The sequence below is a fragment of the Macaca mulatta genome, chromosome Y (assembly GCF_049350105.2).
Source record: "Macaca mulatta isolate MMU2019108-1 chromosome Y, T2T-MMU8v2.0, whole genome shotgun sequence".
Taxonomy (NCBI): Eukaryota; Metazoa; Chordata; class Mammalia; order Primates; family Cercopithecidae; genus Macaca; species Macaca mulatta.
This window is the reverse complement of record NC_133427.1, coordinates 2,286,426-2,309,348: the sequence shown is the minus strand read 5'-3', so window position 1 is coordinate 2,309,348 and position 22,923 is coordinate 2,286,426. Positions and strand designations below refer to the sequence as shown.

The window sequence follows — 22,923 nt, the reverse complement described above, 5'->3', positions numbered from 1 at the left end:
CTTCTGCCTTGTTAAAAAGAATGAATGTGTCAAGGGTCTTTTTGTTTACTGACACTGCCCAGCATGTACTGAAGCTCAGTAAACAGTTGCAGAATAAATCACAGAAAAGCCTCTCTCCTTAAGAAGTTAGAGATTGGCTCTCATACCAACAACTACCATACTATTCCAAACACTATTATTTCAAAAATTTATAAAGTATTTTATTCTATGTTCTATTAGTCCTTAAATATCATTTCTTTTTTTTTTTCTTTTTTCTTTTTCTTTTCTTTTTTTTTTTTTTTGAGACAGAGTCTTGCTCTTTCACCCAGGCTGGAGTACAGTGGGGCGATCTTGGCTCACTGCAACCTCCGCCTCCTGGGTTCAAGTGATTCTCCTGCCTCAGCCTCCCAAGTAGCTGGGACTACAGGTGTGCATCACCACACCTGGCTAATTTTTCTATTTTTAGTAGAGTCGGGATTTCACCATGTTGGCCAGGCTGGTCTCAAACTCCTGACCTCAAGTGATCTGCCTGCCAAGGCCTCCAAAAGTGCTGGGATTACAGATGTGAGCTGCCATGTCTAGCCCTTAAATAACTTTTTAATCATCATTCCCAAAATCATTGGACTTTCTTTACATAGAAGTTCCAAAATAATGAAACAAAGAGTTGTTTTACCCAGGTATTTAATGATCCAACAAGCCATACAATTTAAACTTTAGTTTTCAAATAACCCACTCTCAATAAAATCATGTTTATTTTTATGTCCATGAGAAATTAAAATGAATCATCTACAAAGATGGACATCCACCCTCCACAAAAAAATAAGTCTTGTTGACACATTTCTTGGAAGTATAGATTTATTTGTAAATAAGCCCTAATTTGACATATCTTAAAAAAAAAACACCCTTTTTTTTTTTTTTTTTTTTTTTTTTTTTTTTTACTATTTTCTTATTATTCTGCTTCTTGTTTAATGAGCCATTTCTGTGGATAGTATGATTATAATACTTACAAAAATGTCAATGTTATTCATAGAATGACAACAGATTTAATGTATTTTTTCTTTTTATTATTCTAAAGTTAGTTGGTGTGAAGAATCTGACTTCGAAGACAATTCTTGATGATTCATTGGGGAAGACTAGAAACACCACCCTCTAACTTTATAACAAGTGATGGTCACTCTGCAAAGCGGCCAGGCATGCTCGTTAATCCAGCTTTCAGCCCTTGAAGATTCACCAGACTAAGGATTAAGTGAAAAATAATATGTACCACCTACTTCACTAAGGGCACTACCTTTCATATGTAAACAGTCCCCTATAGATCAATAAGAAAAGGACCCAACACCTGTATAAAAACAAAGGGCAATTTAAATGTTTTCCAGAAATGGAACGCAGATGATTTTATGAAGATAGTCCATTTGATATCATTTTTCAACTAACAGATTGGCAATAATCAGAGTTTGTAGGGCTCTTAGGAAACAGATCTGAGACATCATTCAAGTCCCAGGCACTTGCGAAACTTCTATGGGGAATGGACTGACAGTATCCTTAAAAAATTAAACATTCACATCCGTGGTCGGCCCCCTCAAGGGTGGACAGGATGAGGCATTTGTGATGTGTCAATACATCCTGGAGAATCTAGAAGGTCATCTCCACACACCTGCACCACAGGTGGCATCCTATAGGTATTTGCTCAAGGAAGCAATGAAAGGGTAAGATAAATAACCAAGGGGTTCCTGCCACTGTATTCACCCGATTTCACACACTCCAAGTTACCACTAGTATCAAAATCAGAAGAAATAACTCCAATGCCAGAAAAAGCCAGCTGGCTGTGCCCATCAATATCCTGAGAATGATGGGAGGTGAAAAGGTGCTGAATCCTCAACAGCAGGGAGACTGCTTGGATGACCCCCAACCAGAACTGAAATTGAAGGCAGAGTTTCTGAGCTTAGAAATGGGAAAGACCCAGCATTTATGACTGACTCCTTCATCCAACCTCTTCCCCCAAATCAGACGATTTTTGACACGGGTATGGTAACACCATACCTTTGCGTAGACAGATTCATGGGAAACCTAGCTTTTGTGACGTGCAGCAGTTTTTAACACCATCATCAGTGGCAAAATGAACATTCCCTTGCCTTTCTCTGCATGACTATTTTAACAACTTCACGTTAGCCTGCCTGTGCGACAGAGGACATACTGATGATATCCTCATTTTCCGGTGGAGGAAAGTTTATGAAGTCAATCCCATTCCGAATATCAGGACTTTAGATCTCTATGAGATTAGCACAAAATGCAAGTGGAGCCCTCTCCAAGCTTTCATAGAGACATGTATTTTGAAAGCCTTAATGGGGAAACAATTCTTAATGTGGAAAAGTTGTCATGTATTGTAGAGAAGAGAAGAGGCTTTCGGTTAATCCCAACTTGTTAGAAAGGGTACGAAGGTTTTCTCAGCCACAAGGCTATGTTACCCCCACATTAAACCCAGCTTTCACATCGAAGTAGTTCCACACTGTGTAAACACTGGACAGACTGTTCGTAAATTTGTGATATTCAACCCATATGAAACTCAAGAGAACACGGGGAAGTATCTAGGTGCAGGTGAGTATCAGGATGCAGGAAGTACCTGGATGCAGGGAAGTATCTGGAAGCAGGGAGTATCTGGACTCAGAGGGTACCTGGATACAGGGGGTAGCTGGATACAGAGAATATCTGGATGCATGGAACATCTGGATGCAGGGAGTTCCTGGATACAAGGGAGTATCTGGACGGAGGAGAGTAACTGGATGGGAGGGAGTATCTGGATAGAAGGGAGTATCCAGATGGAGGAAAATATCTGGAAGGGGGTGTGTGGAAGGAAAAGCATACATGAATAGAAGAGAGTAACTGGATGGAAGAAAGTATCTAGATGAAAGGGAGTATCTGGATGGAGGAGAGTATCTAGAAGGAAGGGAGTATGTGGGTACAGGAGAGTAACTGAATGGAAGGGAGTACCTGGATGGAGTATCTGGATGCAGGGGGCATCTGGATGCAGGGAGTATCTGGATACAAGGGAGTATCTGGATGAAGGAGAGTATCTGGAAGGGAGTATGTGGATAGAGAAGAGTGGATGGGAGTATTTGGATGAAGGAGAGTATCTAGATGGAAGGGAGTAATTGGATGAAAGGGAGTATCTGGATGGAAGACAGTATTTGGATGAAAGGGAATATCTGAATGCAGGGAGTATCCAGATATAGGGAGTATCTCAATGGAGGAGAGTACCTGGATGTGAGGAGTATCTGGATGCAGTAAGTACCTAGATTCATAGAGTATCTGGATTCAGGGGAACAACTGGATGCAGGGAGTATGTGAACTCAGTGGGGGTACCAAAATGCAGGGAGTATCTGGATGCAGGAAGCACCTGGCTATAAACCAAAATCTGGATGGAGGCGAGTATCTGGATGTAGGGAGTAGCTGGATTCAGACGAGTATCTGAATATACAGGAGTATCTGGAAGCAGGGAGTATCTGGACTCGGGGCAGGGTACCTAGCTGCGGGGAGAGTATCTGGAAACAAAGTATCTGGATGGAGAAGAGTATCTGGCTGGGAGTATCTGGGTGCAGAAGAGCACCCGTCCCAATGTGGCAGGACGCGGGAAAGGAAAAGAGCCCAACAAGGACATTTTGGAAATAAAGAGCTAACACTTAGGCTGAAAATTTGCCTTAAAGCCCCAGAAAAAGAACTTGGAACCCATCCTGTAAATTACCACAGCCTTCTTTAACATGCACCCATGGCAAAACACTTAAGTAAAAAAAAAAAAAAAAAAAAGTACTTGGTTTCTAATTTCTTTTTATTAGTCTGACATGAAAAAGAAATATCCCTACAAATGAAAGAAATATTGAAGAAACAAATTGAAGGGCTTACCTTATTTTAATTAAAAAAAAAAAAGTCAGGGCTACCAGGGAAGTTTCAGACGTGCTCAATGGACACGTGATTTGTAAACAGCCGAGATTCTGGGGGACAGGGGGTGCGCCTCGGTGGGGTTGACATTTGAGTTACGGGGACTTAATAATGGCCAGCCTTTCACATCCCATGGGAAACCCCTCTCCCACGGGCCTTGGAGAATGGGGGTCCAAGTGCCTATCCCCCTTTGGATGTTTCATCATTAGTAAACATCATCCGCCCAGCAACAACAAGCAAAGCACATCGCAAGATTAAAACAAAGAATCCGCCGTGAACAGAAGGCCTCCGTCTCTGCTCTCACGCAAGTGTCCTTCGGGGAGGAGCCTCAGGCAGCTGTTCTAACCCTGCCGCCAAGCCTGGGCTGTTTCTGCCGACAATCTTCTATTTCTCTAAAAGAGTACGCTGAACTGTGAGACAGAGAGAAGAGAAAGTCATTCCCAGTTCCCTGAGCACTCACGTGGACATAGTTCCTAAAACTTTCAGGAGCCGGTGGTTTTATTTCTGCATAAGAAAAATGGGCCCAAAACTCATCACGAAAAAGCAAAACCCTAACTCTCAATCAACTCAATCAATTTCATTGAATGATGCCATTCATACAAAAAAAAAAAAAAGGGTACTGCAGAAAAAGCAGAAGGAAAACGGCAGAAGGCAATTTCCACTAACGACGTCACAGAGACAGTAACAAATGCCTATAACTTACCAAATGGAAGAATAAATCTTCTAAATGAGAGTGTGCAGTTTTTATTGATTTGCAATTATGCCAGGCTGAGATTTTCTGGTCCGTTCATTTAAGTTTTGGAAACTTTATTCTGCATGTCAGTCTTAAAATTATTTTGGAGGGAGAAGCTGGGATTTGGAAGAAGGAATTAAGAACAATGGTATTTTTCTTCCAAACAGGCTGGCAGAAAACACTGGAATGCCAAGCCCTTCAGGTAATGAGGGCCCCACACATATATACCAATGTACTGGCTACTGAAGCCAGACAACTTCATTAGTGGGCAGAAGAAATCTTCCTTTTCTCTTCAAGATATAGCTTGTTCTAAACATCTTTCCCTGACTCGAAAGAGCACTCAACAAGACACTAACTTTCTTTTATTATTATTATTATTATTTTTGAGACAGAGTTGTGCTCTTGTTGCCCAGGCTGGAGTGCAATGGCACGATCTTGGCTCACCACAACCTCCGCCTCCCGGGTTCAAGCGATTCTCCTGCCTCAGGCTTCCAAGTAGCTGGAATTACAGGCATGTGCCACCACGCGTGGCTAATTTTGTTTTTTTTTTTTTTTTTTTTTAAAGTAGAGACGGGGTTTCTCCATATTGGTCAGGCTGGTCTCGAACTCCCAACCTCGGTCTCGAACTCCCAACCTCAGGTGATCCGCCCGCCTCAGCCTCCCAAAGTGTTGGGATTACAGGCATGAGCCACCGCATCTGGCGAGACACTAACTTTCTAGAAGTCTCTATCTTTAAAACTGAATGCCAGGCATGGTGGCCCATGCCTGTAATCCCAGCACTTTGGGAGGCCAAGGTGGGCAGATCACTTGAGGTCAGGAGTTCGACACCAGTCTGGAAAACATGGTGAAAGCCCGGTCTCTACTGAAAATAGAAAGAAAATTAGTGGGGCATGACGGTAGGTGCCTGTGGTTCCAGCTACTCAGGAGGCTGAGGAAGGAGACTCACTTCAACCCGGGAGGCGGGGGCTGCAGTGAACAGAGGTCGCACCACTGCACTCTGGCGACAGAGAGACTCCATCTCAAAAAGAAAAAAAAATTAAAATACTTTAAATCATTTCACTAAAAATACATCTCAATTTGACAGCTCCTATTAAAAATAAACGTTGCATCTCTCAGGCAAATGAGAAGGTTCCAATTATGTACAAATGAAAGACAAAACACACGCACATATATACACACAGAAATCTTTCTTGCCATTTTCAAAAGTGCTTCTAATGGCAAAATGCCTTTTACCCTGAGAAGCCTCTCACGAATTAAATAGTCTCTTCTTAACCCCATTTTCCACCTGGTTGAGAGGAGTTGTAGAAAGTGATAGCAGGCTGGGTGCGGTCGTTCACGCCTGGAATCCCAGCACTTTGGGAAGCTGAGGTGGGAGGGCTGCTTGAGGTCAGGATGGGCAACATAGTGACACCCTGTCTGCGCAACCTAGTGAGACCTTGTCTCCACAAAATAAAAAAACAAATCAGTCGGGCATGGTGGTGTACGCCTGTGGTTCCAGACAATCAGGAGGCTGAGGTGGGAGGATCCCTTGAGCCCAGGAGGTCGAGGCTGCAGTAAGCTATGATCGTGCCGCTGCACTCCAGCTTGGGCGACAAAGTGAGACCCTATCTCTAACAACAAAAAAAAGTTGACAGCAAAACTTGACAAGTTGTATTTCAGGAGATACATTTCAGGAGGACTTTTAATTCCCAGTGCATGCCAGCCAGCTGTGGACTTCCCGATGATGCAACAATCGTGTGCCACTTGGAACTTTTTTTTTTGAAACAGTCTCACTGTGTCATCCAGGCTGGAGTGCAGTGGCACGATCTCGGTTCACTTGCAACCTCTACCTCTGGGGTTCAAGTGATTCTTCTGCCTTAGTCTCCCAAGTAGGTGGGATTACAGGCGCCCACCACCACACCCAGCTAATTTTGTATTTTTAGTAGAGACGGGGTTTCACCATGTTGACCAGGCTGGTCTCGAACTCCTGGGAAAACTTCCTTAATATTTTGTTAAACAGAGACTTAGGCACATACAGGTCTTCTCTGAAGGCCCAGGCCCTAGGAAGTTTATACATTCATTGTCTCTTGAAAGTATCCCTCAAAAGCAACGAGACATAAAGGAAGACCTTCAAAGCCATGCAACCAAATTTGAGAATGTGAGCAAGATAGCAAGATGGGAGAGCATGGAGAAGATAAAATGGGAACACTGGCCACATGTGCGGACCGCTGTTCCCTGTCCTTCTTACCAGCTGGCTCTGCGTTGGCGTTCCGGTGGCTCTCCATGTCCACCTCCCCTTGTTCTGCTGAAAACAAGAAGAAAACACACAGAGAGGCTCAGTGCGACAGAGAACCCTCTCCTCAAAATACACACAAAATACTTGGGCTTTCCTGAGGTTGACGCTCCTATTGCTTGGATGAGAGCACTCAGTTCTGAACCCCAAGACCCACTGGGAATATGGAGTCTAACACTCAACTAAGTGAAGACTTTGCCAGTATTTTTTCTTTTTCTTTTTGTATGAGATGGAGTCTTGCTCTGTCACCCAGGTTGGAGCGCAGTGGTGCGATCTCCGCTCACTGCAAGCTCCACCTCCCGGGTTCACGTTATTCTCCTGCCTCAGCCTCCCCAATAGCTGGGACTACAGGCACCCGCCACCACACCCGGCTAATTTTTTGTATTTTTAGTAGAGATGGGGTTTCACCATGTTAGCCAGGATGGTCTCGATCTCCTGACCTTGTGATCCATCCGCCTCGGCCTCCCAAAGTGCTGGGATTACAGGTATGAGCCATCGCGCCCGGCTGCCAGTATTTTTTCATGCATGGCACAGGCAGAGATAAACTTCAACAGGGTAATCCAAGCAGCTTTATTTTCCTCTATTTTAAGGGTTGCTTTCTTCTCCCTAAACACTGAGGAACACGCACATGGAAGCCCTTTCTATACATATATAAAAAAAAGTACATGCATCTATGAAAATAAGATTCTTAATAACTGCCCCCAAACTCATCAAACAAATGCAGATGGCTGGGCACGGTGGCTCACGCCTGTAATCCCAGCACTTTGGGAAGCTGAGGCAGGTGGATCACTTGAGGTCAGGAGTTCGAGACCAGCCTGGCCAACATGGTGAAACCCCGTCTCTACTAAAAAATACAAAATTTAGCTGGGTGTGGTGGCGTGCACCTGTACACCCAGCTACTCGGGGAGACTTACGCAGGAGGATCGTTTGAACCCAGGAGGTGGAGGTTGCAGTGAGCTGAGATCGCACTACTGCACTCCAGCCTGGGTGACAGGGCGAGACTGTCTCAAAATAAAAATAAATAAAAACAAATGCAGAGGCTGGGCACAGTGGCTCACACCTGTAATGCCAGCACTTTGGGAGGCCCAGGTGGGCAGATCACAAGGTCAAGAGATCAAAACCATCCTGGCCAACATGGTGAAACCCTGTCTCTATTAAAAATACAAAAATTAGCTGGGCGTGGTGGCGTGCACCTGTAGTCCCAGCTATTTGGGAGGCTGAGGCAGGAGAATCACTTGAACCCAAGAGGCAGAGGTTGCAGTGAGCCAAGATCATGGCACTGCACTCCAGCGTGGGTGACAGAGCGAGACTGTCCCAAAATAAAAATTAAAATAAATAAAAATAAATGCAGAGAATCTCAGCAGAGTAGCATCTTTTCAGTACCTGGGGAAAGGGGACTTTCTTCCTTTATCTACCCCCCACTGATCATCCTTCTCAGGTTGAATCGGCTCTCCTACCCCACCTTCTACCTCCCCGAGAATGCAGAGTGAGATAAGTGAGGACTCAGACCACTAAGAACCGCCCCAGCCATCAAAGGACAAGAGAGCCAAGGGGTCTTGTGTACCCAGTTTTCTTCCTCCTCCAGCATTTTTCCCAGTCTTGTTTCTATTCCCAAATTTCTTTTTTTTTAAATTATTATTAGTATTTTTTTGAGACAGAGTTTCGCTCTGTCGCCCAGGCTGGAGTGCTGTGGCGCAATCTCAGCTCATTGCAACCTCCGCCTCCTGGGTTCAAGCGATTCTCCTGCCTCAGCCTCCAGAGTAGCTGGGATTACAGGCACGCATCACCATGCCCAGCTAATTTTTTGTATTTTTAATAGAGATGGGGTTTCACCGTTTTAGCCAGGATGGTCTCAATCTCCTGACCTCGTGATCCGCCCGCCTCAGCCTCCCAAAGTGCTGGGACTACAGGCCTAAGCCATGGCGCCCGGCCCTCTATTCCCAAATTTCTATTAAAAAATGTTTCAAACATGCCACAATGCAAACAGGGTCATCTCCCCAAATGTTGTCGGTGTCGCTTCTTTTCCGACGCACAGCATAAGCCAACAGAATTGGAAACGCGTAAGAGATGCACAGATCTATATATATTTATTTCTTTCCAGTGTTGGTGTGAAGAAACACCTACGTTTTCAACACAAAGAGAAGCAGCAGAAGCAGCTCATTGAATCTGTGGCCATGCGTTTCCCACTCACAAAGACCGTACTATTTGTAAAACGGCCCCATCTGTGGTTCGAATGCCTTCATAAAGGGACACGTTTGTATGGTGCAGCAATGTAACTTTTTTTTTTTTTTTTTTTTTTTTTTGAGACAGAGTCTCGCTCTGCCACTCAGGTTGGAATGCAGTGGCGTGATCTCAGCTCACTGCAACCTCCGCCTCCAGGGTTCACGCCATTCTCCTGCCTCAGCCTCCCGAGTAGCTGGGACTACAGGCGCCCGCCACCACACCCGGCTAATTTTTTGTATTTTTAGTAGAGACGGGGTTTCACCGTGTTCGCCAGGATAGTCTCAATCTCCTGACCTCGTGATCTGCCCGCCTCAGCCTCCCAAAGTGCTGGGATTACAGGTGTGAACCACCGTGCCGAGCTAGCAGCATAACTTTTAACAACAGCAGCAGAGGCAGCCTCGCCAGTTTATACTACACGAACTCATGGTTTCATCCATTCTTCCCTAACCACTAAATGACTCCCACATAAAGAGGCCAAAGTTCTATGATTTAAGAAAAAGAAAGAGAGGAAAAACCCCCAAAGAGGAGAACATTCGAAACGATCTGAAAATGTTCAGCACAAATGTGATTTGTTCTCTGCTGGTGGCAAGTTGTCAACACGGGTGCATTTTGCAGCCAACTGTCCTGGCTAGAAACTGAAAACGTGCATTCATTTCAGAGGACAAATAATTTCTCCTTCCCCCCTCATTGGTTAAAAAGCATAAAAGATATTCTTTTTATTCCTGTAATTTTATAAAACACTACATAAAAGCTGGCAAGTTTTAAAGAGGGAAAAAGTCAATTGAAAAGAATAAAGTCTCACAAGGGCAAAGTCCATCTGGGGCAACAGTTCCAATATCACGGACCTCTCAGGAGAACTGGTTTCATGAGATGCTCCGTACACCCCCACCCACGAACCCTTCCTGTCAAAACTTAGACCAAGCACGCCACATCTGACAAGTCAACTTCAAACAATTCGTGGTGCTTTTCTTTCAGGTTAGAAATCATTTTTAGCTATTAGAACCATTAAGCAAAGTAATATGCCTTTAATGGGTCCCTATGCTTTGTGAATATATATTTATACACACACACACCATGCACTTGGGGCCAATCCTGAGACCATATACCTGCGGATCACTGTCTAGCAGTGGCTAATCTTTAAATGGTGTTAGGACAGACATTTTGGGAAACACACAGGACATTCTGGACTCAGTCTTGTGGTCACTGGGGGGCAGCTTTCATTGCATCAGACTTGAGACACCTTGGGACACATCCTTCAAAGAGTGGGGGGCTGTAAAGGTGACCTCTGTGAGGTGACCAGACCCATGTGGGTCAGGGTTTTGTGCCCTCACACCATACAGTGCCCCAACACAGGAGGATCAAACCATCTGTGCTCAGCTAGAACTACCGCTAAACCATAAGGGAGGCTGTGCCTCATTTCCACAAGAGGGCAAATAAGAAAAGTAAAATAAGAAAAAAGCAAAAGGAATATGAAAAAAGAGGAAAATATGAAAAAAAAATCAGAAAAGTCAAAGAAATAAGAGGAAAAGAATGAAGAAAAATGGAGAATAAAAGTAAAAGAAAAATAAGTAAAATAAGATAAAAAAAGAAAAAGCAAAAAGGGAAACAAATAAGAAAAAGAAATGAGAAAAAGAAAAAGAAATAAGAAACAAGAAAAGTAAAAGGAATAAGAAAAAAGAAAAAGGGCCAGGCACAGTGGCTCATGCCTGTAATCCCAGCACTTTGGGAGGCTGAGGCAGGCAGATCACCTGAGGTCAGAAGTTTGAGACCAGCTTGGCCAACATGGAGAAACCCTGTCTCTACTAAAAATACAAAAATTAGCTGGGTGTGGTGGTGTGTGCCTATAGTCCCAGCTACTCAGGAGGCTGAGGCAGGAGAATCGCTTGAACCCAGGAGGTGGAGGTTGCAGTGAGCCACGACTGTACCACTGCACTGCAGCCTGGGCAACAGAGTGAGACTTCATCTCAAAAAATAAATAAAAGAAAAATGAAAAAAGAAGAAAAGTAAAAAAAGAAAAAGAAATAACATATAACAAAGAAGAAAAGTAAAATAAATAGAAGAAAAAGAAGTAAGAAAAAATGGAAAGAAAGAAAAAAAGAAATAAGTAAAAGAAAGAAAAAGTTAGAATCAATTGCGCTGAAGAACAAGTTGGTGGACTTCGGAAACGGAAGGAAAATCCAGGTACAATCTGTGTGTTTCAGGCATATGGGAGAATCTGAAGAAGACGCCCGGGGAGGCTCTGCGCTCAGACATGTGAATAGGGACCTGACCACCCACCAATTCCCAACAGGCCTTAGAATGTGAAGATCAGGAGATGTTTGGGTGATTCCTCAACATATGAATTTTGTTTTTCTAGGAACCAAGATGTGCACCTGTTTGGAACACTGATCACAGAAAGAGTTAAGAACCGCCTCATAGGAAGTGCAGTGAGAAATGCAAGTCAAGGGCTGAAAAGGTTGAAGATTTAAAAATCCATGCATGACCTGGAAAGTCAAATCCTTAGGACGTGAGTGAGCTTAACCTAGGATACTGCAGGGAAGCGGGTGGCCACCCCGGGTCCCAGTTTGTTCCCTTGGCAGGGATAGACTTGGGGACAAAACTCATTAAAACATGGAAGTCACTGCCCTGTTACATTTACGTTTAAAAGAACATATCTGTACTTCATTTTCTGAAGCTCTTGTGCAGAAATATGGTTTGCTATAATGAGCTTCTGTGCATCAAGAAAGGCAAAAGCATACGGAATTGAAGGCAGAGAATCTGTCACGTGAGTGAGAATCCCATTGTGGTGGGAATTTGCCAGCGGGGCGAGGGGAGTGGCAGATGGAAGGGTTTGCTTTAAGGCTGCCTCTTAGCAGATAAAACGATTACGGTCAGGATGCTCCGCAGGCCTGGGCTGGGTTCTCTGCTCACCCCTAGGTCTTCAGCTCATCTGAAATGGAAGGTTGAAAGAGACAAAAAAATAATAATAAAAAAGGTAAACTGGTGCTAGGTCTGCTTTTGCTGTGCGCTGGGCCCCCAGCGGCAGGGAGGTGTTAGAAAGAGCTGCTCTGAGCAAGGAGGTAACGGGGTAAGAAGCTGAAAGTGTGAGAGTGGGAAGCGGAAACCAAAATTAAGGAGTGGAGGAAGGGAGAGACAGAGGAAGGCAGGGAGGGAGGCAGGGAACAGGGAGGGCAGGAGGGAGGAAGGAAGGAGGGATGGGGGAAAGGAAGGGAGGAAGGCAGAAAGAGAGGGAAGGAACAAGGAGGGAAGGAGGTTGGAAAAAAGGAAAGGGGAAGGTATGGAGAGAGGGAGGAAAGGAGGGAGGAAGAAGTGAAGCAGGGAGGAGGGAAATGAGGGAGGGAGGAAGGGAAGGAAGGAAGAAAAGGAGGGGGGAAGGAAGGAAAGGAAGGAGAGAGGAGGAAAGAGGCATGTAAGAAAAGGAGAGATGGATGAAGAGAGGAAGAATAGAGAGAAGAAAAAAGAAAGGAAGGAAGGAAAGGAGGAAGGGATGGAGGGAGAAAAAAGGAAGGATGGAGGGAGAAAAAGGAAAGAAGGAGGGAGGGATGGAAGGAAAGAAAGAAGGGAGAGAGAAAAAAAGAAAGAGGTACATAAGAAGAAAAGCGAAGGAAGAAAGGAAGAGATAGAGAAAAGGAAGAGAGAAAAAGGAAAAAAGGAGGAAAAGAAGGAGGGATGGAAGGGAAGGAGGGATGGAAGGGAGGGAGGGAGGAAGAAAGAGAGTTCAAGAAAGAATGAAAAGAAAGAGAATTGAGGGCAAAGGAAGAAAGAGAAAAGCAAGGAAGGAAGAGAGGAAAGAAGGAGGGAGGGGGAAAGAAAGGAGGAGGGAAGGAAGAAAGGCAGAGAAGAAGAGAAAGAAGGAGGCAGGGAGAGCCAATAGCCCATCTTGCCAAAGCCTCAAGAAACCCACTGTGAGCCCAGGACCCTAGTAAACACAGCGTTAGGACCAGCCACCACACCCAAAGGACAGCGTCCTTAACACCCCGTGCCAACCACGGAAGCTGGGCTCCGTGAGAAGCGGTCGGGCTCCGTGCGGTTAGTGGTCTCAGCCAGGTCCTCCATGAAGCCAACACACCCAGATGCAAAGTCACAGACCCGAGTGCATGAGAGAAGCAGCTTAAACAGGCCCCTTCATATCATGTGGACAAAAACCAGGAGAAGCCCAAGCACCACAAACTCAAATCTGTAGGAAGGGAAGAAGGGAGGCTGGTGCAAAAGTAATTGTGGTTTTTGCCATTAAAAGTAATGGCAACATAGCAAGACTGTGTCTCTACAAAAAAAAAAAAAAAAAAAAAAAGGTAAAAGATTGGCTGAGAGCCACCACACTCAGCTAATTTTTTTTTTGTACATTTTTTGTAGACACGAGGTCTTGCTATGTTGCTATTACTTTTAATGGCATAAACTGCAGTTAGTTTTGCACCAACATACGACAGAGCTGTCTGATCCCACAAGGAGTTTCTAATCCGTGAGCCCCAAAACATAACACTGCAAAGCTTCTTGATAAATCTGTATCAAGCTACAGGATTTGATGACGGCATCTCCTTGTTGAAAAGATGCGGAAGACTCACCTATGTCTACCCACTTGCCTGGGACTAATTTTAATGCAAATTTAACAAACACCGAAAATTTCAATGCAATGACACAGTCCTGGAAAATGAGTCTGTAACGGTATCCCCAAAACTGGGCATGGTTTCTTTTCTTTTCTTTTTCGGAGATAAAGTCTCGCTCTTGTCCCCAGGCTGGAGTGCAGTGGCTTGATCTTGGCCCACTGCAACCTCTGCCTCCCGGGTTCAAGCGATTCTCCTGCCTCAGTCTCCCAAGTACCTGGGATTACATGTGTGCACCACCATGCCTGGCTAATTTTTGTATTTTTAGTAAAGCCAGGGTTTCACCATGTTGGTCAGGATGGCCTCGAACTCCTGACCTCAGGTGATCCGCCTGCCTCAGCCTCCCAAAGTGCTGGGATTACCGGCATGAGCCACTGCGCCTGGCCCATGGTTTCTTGAAGGACCGGGGCATGCTATACTCACATCCTTCTTATGAAATCTCCAAGCTCCCCATAAACCCATGGGATTGCAAGATCTCAAAATCACCATCCCAGAAACCAAACCCATAAAGCAAAATTCTGCCACAGAGGCTGAGGGCTCTGACATCTTTTGTCTTCCGGATACCTCGATCCAACATCACAATTCCATGTCTACTAATAAAACTGTGTCACTGAGATAAACATTAAACTCTTATAATTCAGGTATAAAAACCAAGATGTGAGTGGATGCAGTTGGAAAAGTCCTCTTTTGAGGCAGTGTCTTGGCATTTATAGAATAGTGCCTTGTTTTCGTTTTCTTTTTTTCTTTTTCTTTTTTTTTGAGACAGAGTCTCGCTCTGTTGTCCAGGCTGGAGTACAGTGGTACAATCTTGGGTCACGGCAACCTTCGCCTCCCAGGTTCAAGCAATTCACTGCCTCAGCCTCCCAAGTAGCTGGGATTACAGGCACCCACAACCAGGCACGGCTAATTTTTGTATTTTTAGTAAAGATGGGGTTTCACCATCTCTTGCTTCTCTTATTATGCTTTATTTATTTTCTTTTTGGTCCTTTGATTTGTGCATTTACAAAAGGCCAAGAAAATCAATCCCTGGACAACTAGAAAGCAAACCAGGAATTGAAAGTTGGACCTTCTGTTAATTTGGCATCAGAATAAAAGACTTACGGAAAATATTAGAAGAAAATTACCCTAGCATCTCAGTAGTATAAAGTGAATCTTGGACTCCCCTGAGCCAATTCTTCAGAAAGGATGCTTTTTTAAAAAAAATTCTTTTGGGGGCCGGGCGCAGTGGCTCACGCCTATAATCCCAGCACTTTGGGAGGCCAAGGCGGGCAGATCATGAGGTCAGGAGATCAAGACCATCCTGGCTAACACGGTGAAACCCTGTCTCTACTAAAAATATGAAAAATTAGCTGGGCGTGGTGGCACACGCCTGTAGTCCCAGGTGCTCGGGAGGCTGAGGCAGGAGAGTCGCTTGAACCCGGGAGGCAGAGGCTGCAGTGAGCCGAGATCGCGCCATTGCACTCCAGGCTGGGTGACACAGAGAGACTCCGTCTCAAAAAAAAAAAAAAAAGTTATTTTTATTTTTATATCTAGAGACAGGGTCTCTGTCTGTCGTCCAGGCTAGAGTGCAGTGGTGCAATCATGGCTTACTGCAGCCTCCAATTCCTGGGCTCAAGCAATCCTCATGCCTCAGCCTCCAGAGTAGTTGGGACCACAGGCATATGCAAGCACGCCCAGCTAATTTTTTACATTTGTTGCAGAGATGAGGTTTTGCTATGTTGCCCAAGCTGATCTTGAACTCCTGGGCTCACGCGATCCTCTTTCCTCGGACTCCCAAAGTGCTGGGATTACAGGTGTGGGCCACCAGGCCGGGACACATTTGCTTTTGTTCTTGAAAAATCTAGGAAAATTGTTTCTACTCAGTGAGAGCTTTCATTGTTCATGCCTGCCCCACCTCCTGCAATAAATGAAGATAATGCTCCCACCCAAGACCAAGACTCAGGGGTGGGGGCGCGGATAAGGCAGAGAAAATATTGTTTTTCCTTTTCCCAACTCTATTTCCAAATTTTTTACAAAATCAAGCCTATTAAGCCTCCTGGGTGCCTTCCCAAGTTTGTGTGTCTTGGGATGTGGTATGGTGAGGCTCTGTGTCTCCACCCAAATCTCATCTTGAATTGTAATTCCCATAATCCCCAGGTGTCAAGAGAGAGACCAGGTGGGGGTCAGTGAATCATGGCGGAGGTTCCCCCATGCTGTTCTCATGATAATGGGATGGTGCATTGCGTCCCCTTCTGCCATGATTGTAAATTTCCTGAGGCCTCCCCGCCCATGCTGAACTGTGAATCAATGAAACCTCTTTCCTTCATGAATTACCCAGTCTTAGGCAGTTCTTCATAGCAGTGTGAAAACAGACTAATACAGGATGTGAATATGAAATAGCATTACAAGATCCCAAAAGTTCCTAAGACCGCATGCACAAGGTAATAAACATCCTTTGCAACTCATGAATCCAATTTGGGTTGACCCAAAGATTTTCAGAGAATCATCAATCAGAGATTTTGTAGTTTAATGCGAAAGTGTTCAACAATTATCTGGGATTCTAAAAAAGAGCTAGAGGCCGGGTGCTTTGACTCACGCCTATAATCCCAGCACTTTGGGAGGCCAAGGTGGGGGGATCACCTGAGGTCAGGAGTTCGAGACCAGTGTGTTCAACATGGTGAAACCCTGTCTCTACTAAAAACATAAAAATTAGCCGGGTGTGGTGATGCACACCTGTAATTCCAGCTACTTGGGAGGCTGAGGCAGGAGAATTGCTTGAACCCAGGAGGCAGAGGTTGCAGTGAGCCGAGATGGCGCCACTGCACTCCACTCGGAGTGACAGAGCGACACTCCGTCTCAAAAAAAAAAAAAAAAAAAAAAACAACGAGAGTTTGAAATAAAACATCTAGAATATTACACATCCTGTCCTGGCAAACAAGCCTTCCATACCTCCTGGTTGAATATTACGCTGTGAGTTGAACAGTTTCAGAAAAGAAAAAGAAATGTCATTGAAAAGCAAACACAAATTCCCTTTCATTGTGTCCCTACTGTTTTAACCTCTTTGCTACTTCTAGAAGCAGCAAGAGGGGAGAAGAATGTTTTGCTGTTTGCTTTTTTCCAACGTGGTTCTAATTGTAGGTCTCTTATAGGCATCTCCTTGAAGGTGGTAATCTGTCCATTTGGGCCTCGCTCAACACTGCCATTCAATCAGCCAAACGCCAGCTGGGCACGGTGGCTTATGCCTGCAATCCCAGCACTGTGGGAGGTCATGGCGGGCGGATCACCCAAGGTCAGGAGTTCGAGACCAGCCTGACCAACATAATGAAACTCCACCTCTACTAAAAAAACAAAAATTAGCCGTGCGTGGTGGTGTGCACCTGTAATCCCAGCTACTTGGGAGGCTGAGGTGGGAGAACCCAGGAGGTGGAGGTTGCAGTGAGCTGAGATGGAGCCATTGCATTCCAGCCTGGGTGACAGACTGAAACTTCATCTCAATAAACAAACAAACAAACAGCCAAACACCATTCCCACTAGTCCACCCAGCAAGTAGGAGGCAACTGTCTTCCACACACTGCCCAAAACCCCACAGCAAGAATGGCAATATAAACACCCGCAGCTCATTTAAAGTCTTGAGACCTGAAAGCTGTTTAGGACTCTCCATTTTACACTCTAAATAACGTCTGTGGATGTCAAATGCTGGAATGATGGGAGATTACGGGGAAACTCCACCCCTACGGTCTAACTTTGTCCATACCAGCATCTATTCAAATGTTCTAGGAATCTCCCTAAAATCTTCAGGAAGCAGTGCTTTGGGTGGATGACATCAGTGACCAAGAATGAGTCAGGACTTAAGATCTAAGTAGGGTGAGATGTTCAGACACCCAGAGGCGTGAAGGACCCCAGGGGCTCCTCCATAAAACAGTGGTTGTTGGCCGGGTGTGGTGCCTCACACCTGTAATCCCAGCACTTTGGAAGGCTGAGGCGGGTGGATCACTTGAGGTCCGGAGTTGGAGACCAGCCCGGCCAACATGGTGAGACCCGCTCTCTACTAAAAATACAAAAATTAGCCGGGCGTGGTGGCGGGCGCCTATAATCCCAGCTACTCAGGAGGCTGAGGCAGGAGAATTGCTTGAACCCGGGGGGCTGGAGGACGCAGTGAGCCGAGATTGCGCCACTGCACTCCGGCCTGGGCAACAAAGCAAAACTCTGCCTCAAGAAAAAAAATGAAAAATAAGAGTAGCTGTTCCCGGTCGATGAGATCCCTGCAAACCACACTGCTTGGTCATGCAAGAGGGAGGCCAGAGCTAAACATAACTGCCCAGTGATGCATGCACGTTAGCTGTGTTCCAAATAGCAGGGTTTACTTCCCAACTTCACGGCGGATCCTAAATGATTTAGGGACTTTTGAATACAAGATCCCAAAGAGCCTGCTGACTGGCCTAGGAGGACTGCAATGGTGAGTACGTGCTCCTCCTAATTCCCCTGTAAATTTTAGTCCCGACCCAAGAAACTTCCCAGGTCCTGGGTGCGTGTGGGTTTTCAGTACTAACAGAAAGGGAATCCGCAGTGCTGGTTTTTGTTTTGTTTTGTTTTTTGAGACGGAGTCTCGCTCTGTCGCCCAGGCTGGAGCGCAGTGGTGCAATCTCGGCTCACTGCAAGCTCTGCCTCCTGGGTTCATGCCATTCTCCTGTCTCAGCCTCCTGAGTAGCTGGGACTACAGGCGCCCGCCACCACGCCCGGCTAATTTTTTGTATTTTTAATAGAGATGGGGTTTCACCATGTTAGCCAGGATGGTCTCGATCTCCTGACTTCATGATCCACCCGTCTTGGCTTCCCAAAGTGCTGGGATTACAGCTGTGAGCCACTGTGTCCGGCCTTGTGCTGGGTTTTAACTTAACTCTCCTGGGTGAAGAAAGGACCGTGACAGCCCCCTCATCACGGCTCTCCTCCTAATGATGACATTGATTGTAAATAACAAGGCAGGAATCATCAGAGCTAAGTGTCTTCCACCTTTGCTCTCTGCAGGGAAACTTGTGGAGGCTTTCCTGCAGGACTGTCTCTAGCCCCTGCAACAATTCCTCGGCGTATGTACCAACCATTTCCCACTTTGTAGACATAAAAAACCCAAGCACTGCAGCAGTGAGAACTTGTAAACTTTCACACAATGAAACACAAGGCAGAACAGCCCTGGAATCAAAGCCAGAAGGTCTGATTCCAAAGTTTTAGTGGTTTCACGAACCACCAGTCATCGTGCACCTGTTTCGTGCCAGCCCGAGTTTGGTCTCTGCCTTTTAAAGAAAGCACAGTTTTCCAATCAGCAAGGCATGAAGGAGCGGCACTGGCAGAGCGAGCCTTACCGTTTTCTTTGAAGCACAGCTTCTTTTTCTGGTAAGCAATGAAGCTAGAGATGGCTCCGGCCACGGCGACCACGACGGCCCCCACAATCCCGGGGATCACACCTGGGGCGTCCGCTGCAGGAGGAAGCACACAGCATCATGACTGAGACATGCACAGTGCAGAGAAGATCCCAGGGAGCAGTGGCTGGCAGAGACAGTCAGTCTGAGAGCACCAAGATCCTCAGAACATCTCAGTCACCCGAGCTGACCGATTTGCAAAGGGAGCACGCCGAGAATGGTACACAGGAAGGCAAAGCAAGGCACAGTCTCCCATCGCCAGCCATGCTGGGCAGACCTGGTCAGACCGTGGAGGGAGTGGAGCAGGGAGAAAAGAGACATGAAGAGAGGCCAGCGAGGTACAGGAAGAAGCTCAGCAGAACCAAGGCAGAGACAAAGACAGACAAAGACCTATGGAAAGAGAGAGCTGGGTCTGGGCGCAATGGCTCACACCTGTAATCCCAGCACTTTGGGAGGCCAAGGCGGGTGGATCGCCTGAGGTCAGGAGTTCGAGACCAGCCTAGTCAACATGGTAAAACCTGTCTCTATGAAAAATATAAAACTTAGCTGGGAGTAGGGGCGGGCGCCTTTAACCCCAGCTACTCGGGAGGCTGAGTCTGGAGAATCGCTTGAACCCGGGAGGCGGAGGTTGCAGTGAGCCGAGATCGTGCCACTGCACTCCAGCCTGGGTGACAGAGCAATTCACCATCTCAAAACAAAACAAAACAAAACAAAAAAGAGAGAGAGCTGGACATCAAACCTGGAGGAAAGAGCCCAGGTAGGGGCAGAAGATGAAGAAGCAAAGACCTGCAATGCTTGGTGCTTTGCCATAGCGTTCTGTATCGTTAGAATGTTCGTTTTTCACCCCCTGAAAACAGCTTTGGGTTTCAATGCAAATATTTTAAATCCATATCTATGTAATTAATTATTATTATTGTTTATTATTTTGAGATGGGTTCTTACTCTGTCAAACAGGCTGCAGTGCAATGATGCAATCATAGCTCACCGCAATCTTCCTGGGCTCATGAGATCCTCCCACTTCAGCCTTCCGAGTAGCTGGGACTACAGGTGTGCACCACCATGTCTGGTTAATTATTGTGGTTTTATAGAATTGGGGTCTTGCTATGTTGCCCAGTCTGATCTCGAACTCCCAGCCTAAAGCAACCTGCCTGCCTAGGCCTCCCAAAATGCTGAGATTACATGCATGAGCCACCACACCCAGCCTATTTTTTAAAAAAATGTCATTCCAGCAATAATTCTTTTTTGTTTTTGGGAGACAGAGTCTTGCTGTATTGCCCAGGCTGGAGTGCAATGGTGCAGTCTCGGCTCACTGCAACCTCTGCGTCCCGGGTTCCAGCTAGTCTCCTGCCTCAGCCTCCCAAGTAGCTGGGATTACAGATATGTGCCACCACCACTGGCTAATTTTTTTTTTTTTTTTTTTTTGAGGCGGAGTCTTGCTCTGTCGCCCAGGCTGGAGTGCAGTGGCGCGATCTCGGCTCACTGCAAGCTCCGCCTCCCGGGTTCCCGCCATTCTCCTGCCTCAGCCTCCTGAGTAGCTGGGACTACAGGCGCCGCCACCACGCCCGGCTAATTTTTTTGTATTTTTAGTGGAGACGGGGTTTCATTGTGTTAGCCAGGATGGTCTCGATCTCCTGACCTCGTGATCCGCCCGTCTCGGCCTCCCAAAGTGCTGGGATTACAGGCTTGAGCCACCGTGCCCGGCCATTTTTTTTTTTTTTTTTTTTTGAAATGCAGTCTTACTTTGTCACCCAGGCCGGAGTGTAGTGGCACGATTTCAGTTCACTGCAGCCTCTGCCTCCCGGGTTCAAGCAATTCTTGTGCCTCTCGAGTAGCTGGGACTATAGGTGCATGCTACACGCCCTACTAATTTTTGTATTTTTTGTAGAGATGGGGTTTCATCATGTTAACCAGGCTGGTCTCAAAACTCCTGATCTCAAGTGATCCACCCACCTTGGCCTCCCGAAGTGCTGGGATTACAGGCGTGAGCCACCACACCTGGCCTAATTTTTGTATTTTTTGTAGAGAAGGGGTTTCACCATGTTGGCCAGGCTGATTTCGAACTCTTGGTCTCAAGCAATCCTCCCGCCTTAGCCTCCCAAAGTGCTGGGATGACAGGTGTGAGCCATGGCGCCCAGCCGATGAAGAGATTCTTAATTCCAAATGCCAGATGTGAGCTTTAGAGGACCCTTCTCCAGATAGAATCTTCTCTGCCCTCCGTGACGGGGAAGGAGAATTGTCTGACTTTCAGCAAAAACACTGGCTCCAAACATGGTCTGTGGGTGGTGTGTTCATTCGGCCAGTCTTTAATATGTGCAAGACACAGTCATGTCATGGAAAGATTTTTTGAGCTTAACTACCCCTCCCTGATGAAGTGGCATAGTAAACATGAACTCTTCAGAAGGCCAAGAGCAACGGCCTGCCATAAACATGCCAGACATGGGTTTTCTTAGCTATTTTTTTTTAAATGACCTTGTAGTCCCAGGTGAGGGCTACAGACAGATTACTACCTCTTCAAAGAAAGCCTAGAATTCAAGAACTGTATCCATAAAAATCATAACTACCTAAAACAAGGGTAGACTACCCACTTTTCTTTTTCCACAAACATTCGTTGCGTATTTTAATAATTCACATTTTATCAGCGATTAAAATGGCAAACAGGTATTAAAATCTTTGGCCAAGTTAGTACCTCTTCTGCCAAAGAAGCTGCTTAAAACCAGGCATTTTTCTAGAAGCAAAGTCCCTGAGAATTTTAGAGATGTGAGATACTAAAATACGAAGCTATTGTCCTCGCCCCTCCCTCTCTTCTGTCTCTCCTCTCTCCTTCCCTCTTTCCTTCTTTTCCTTCTTTTCTTCTGTTTCCCTCTCTCCTTCCTTCCTTTCCTCCCTTCTTCTTCATTCCTTTCCTCCCTTCTCCTTCATTCCTTCCTTTCCTCCTCCCTTCTCCTGCTTTCCTTCCTTCTTTCCCTCCCTCCCTCCCTCCCCTCTTTCCCTTCCTTCCTCCCCTCTTTCCCTTCCTTCCCTCCCTCCCTTCTTCCTCATCCCTCCCTCTTTTCCCTCCCTCCGTCTTTCTTGTCCTTCCTTCCTCCCTCCCTCCCTCCCTTCCTCTTTTCCTTCCTTCCTTCCTCCCACCCTCCCTTCCTCCTCCCTTCCTTCCTCCCTTCCCTCTCTTCCTTCCTTCTTCCCTTCTTTCCTCCTTCCTTCCTTCTCTCTCTCCATCCCTCCTTCCTTCTTTCCTTCCCTTCTTCCTTCCTCCCTACTTTCTCTTTCTCTTACCTCATTTTTTTTTTCTTTACAGTTTTAAAAGGAATTCTTTCTGTTGTTATTTTCTTGTCCCATCTAAGGGAAAAGGTTATGAAAAAGGAGACAGGAGATACATCACCGGCACTTTCATGGAGAACACAATGCCTGTTACAGCCAGGATGGGAGCAATCCACATTCCCACCTCCCACCTGGTCACTGATGTTCTCAAGGGCCAAGCGCAATGGAGGATGCCGCGTCACAAGCTTCTGATCGTTAGGGTGAGTGTAGGAGCTTTAGTAAACACAAGGACAAGGCTAAGCATGATGTAGGGATCAGATCGCCAGCCAGAACATCATGGGCAGGTGACCAAATGTAAAATCTGGGTCACGTGGGCACCTGGAGCAGGGCTGGTTTGCTGGGGGGACCTCTGTGGCTATACCGCTTGGGAGCACTGGGCACAGAACACCCGTGTCTCCTGCCAGTAGCTTCAGGAGGCCGATGCCAGTGTAGTCCGCCAGCTCTCAGACATTCTGCTTCCCCTTCTCACCA

At 46.0% G+C, this 22,923-nt stretch overlaps 1 protein-coding gene across 1 annotated transcript in view; it reads right to left on the bottom strand.

The window, feature by feature from the left end:
• Window positions 1-3,784: 3,784 nt before the first annotated feature.
• The window catches only part of LOC106995376 (CD99 antigen), a 62,041-nt gene continuing 42,902 nt past the window's right edge, over window positions 3,785-22,923 (bottom strand). The window contains exons 9-11 of the mRNA XM_077989813.1: window positions 19,078-19,191; window positions 6,873-6,929; window positions 3,785-4,322 (exon numbers count right to left, since the gene is read on the bottom strand). Coding sequence (XP_077845939.1) covers window positions 4,297-4,322; window positions 6,873-6,929; window positions 19,078-19,191 — 197 coding nt within the window. The 3' untranslated portion in view covers window positions 3,785-4,296. The remainder of the gene's footprint in view (window positions 4,323-6,872; window positions 6,930-19,077; window positions 19,192-22,923) is intronic.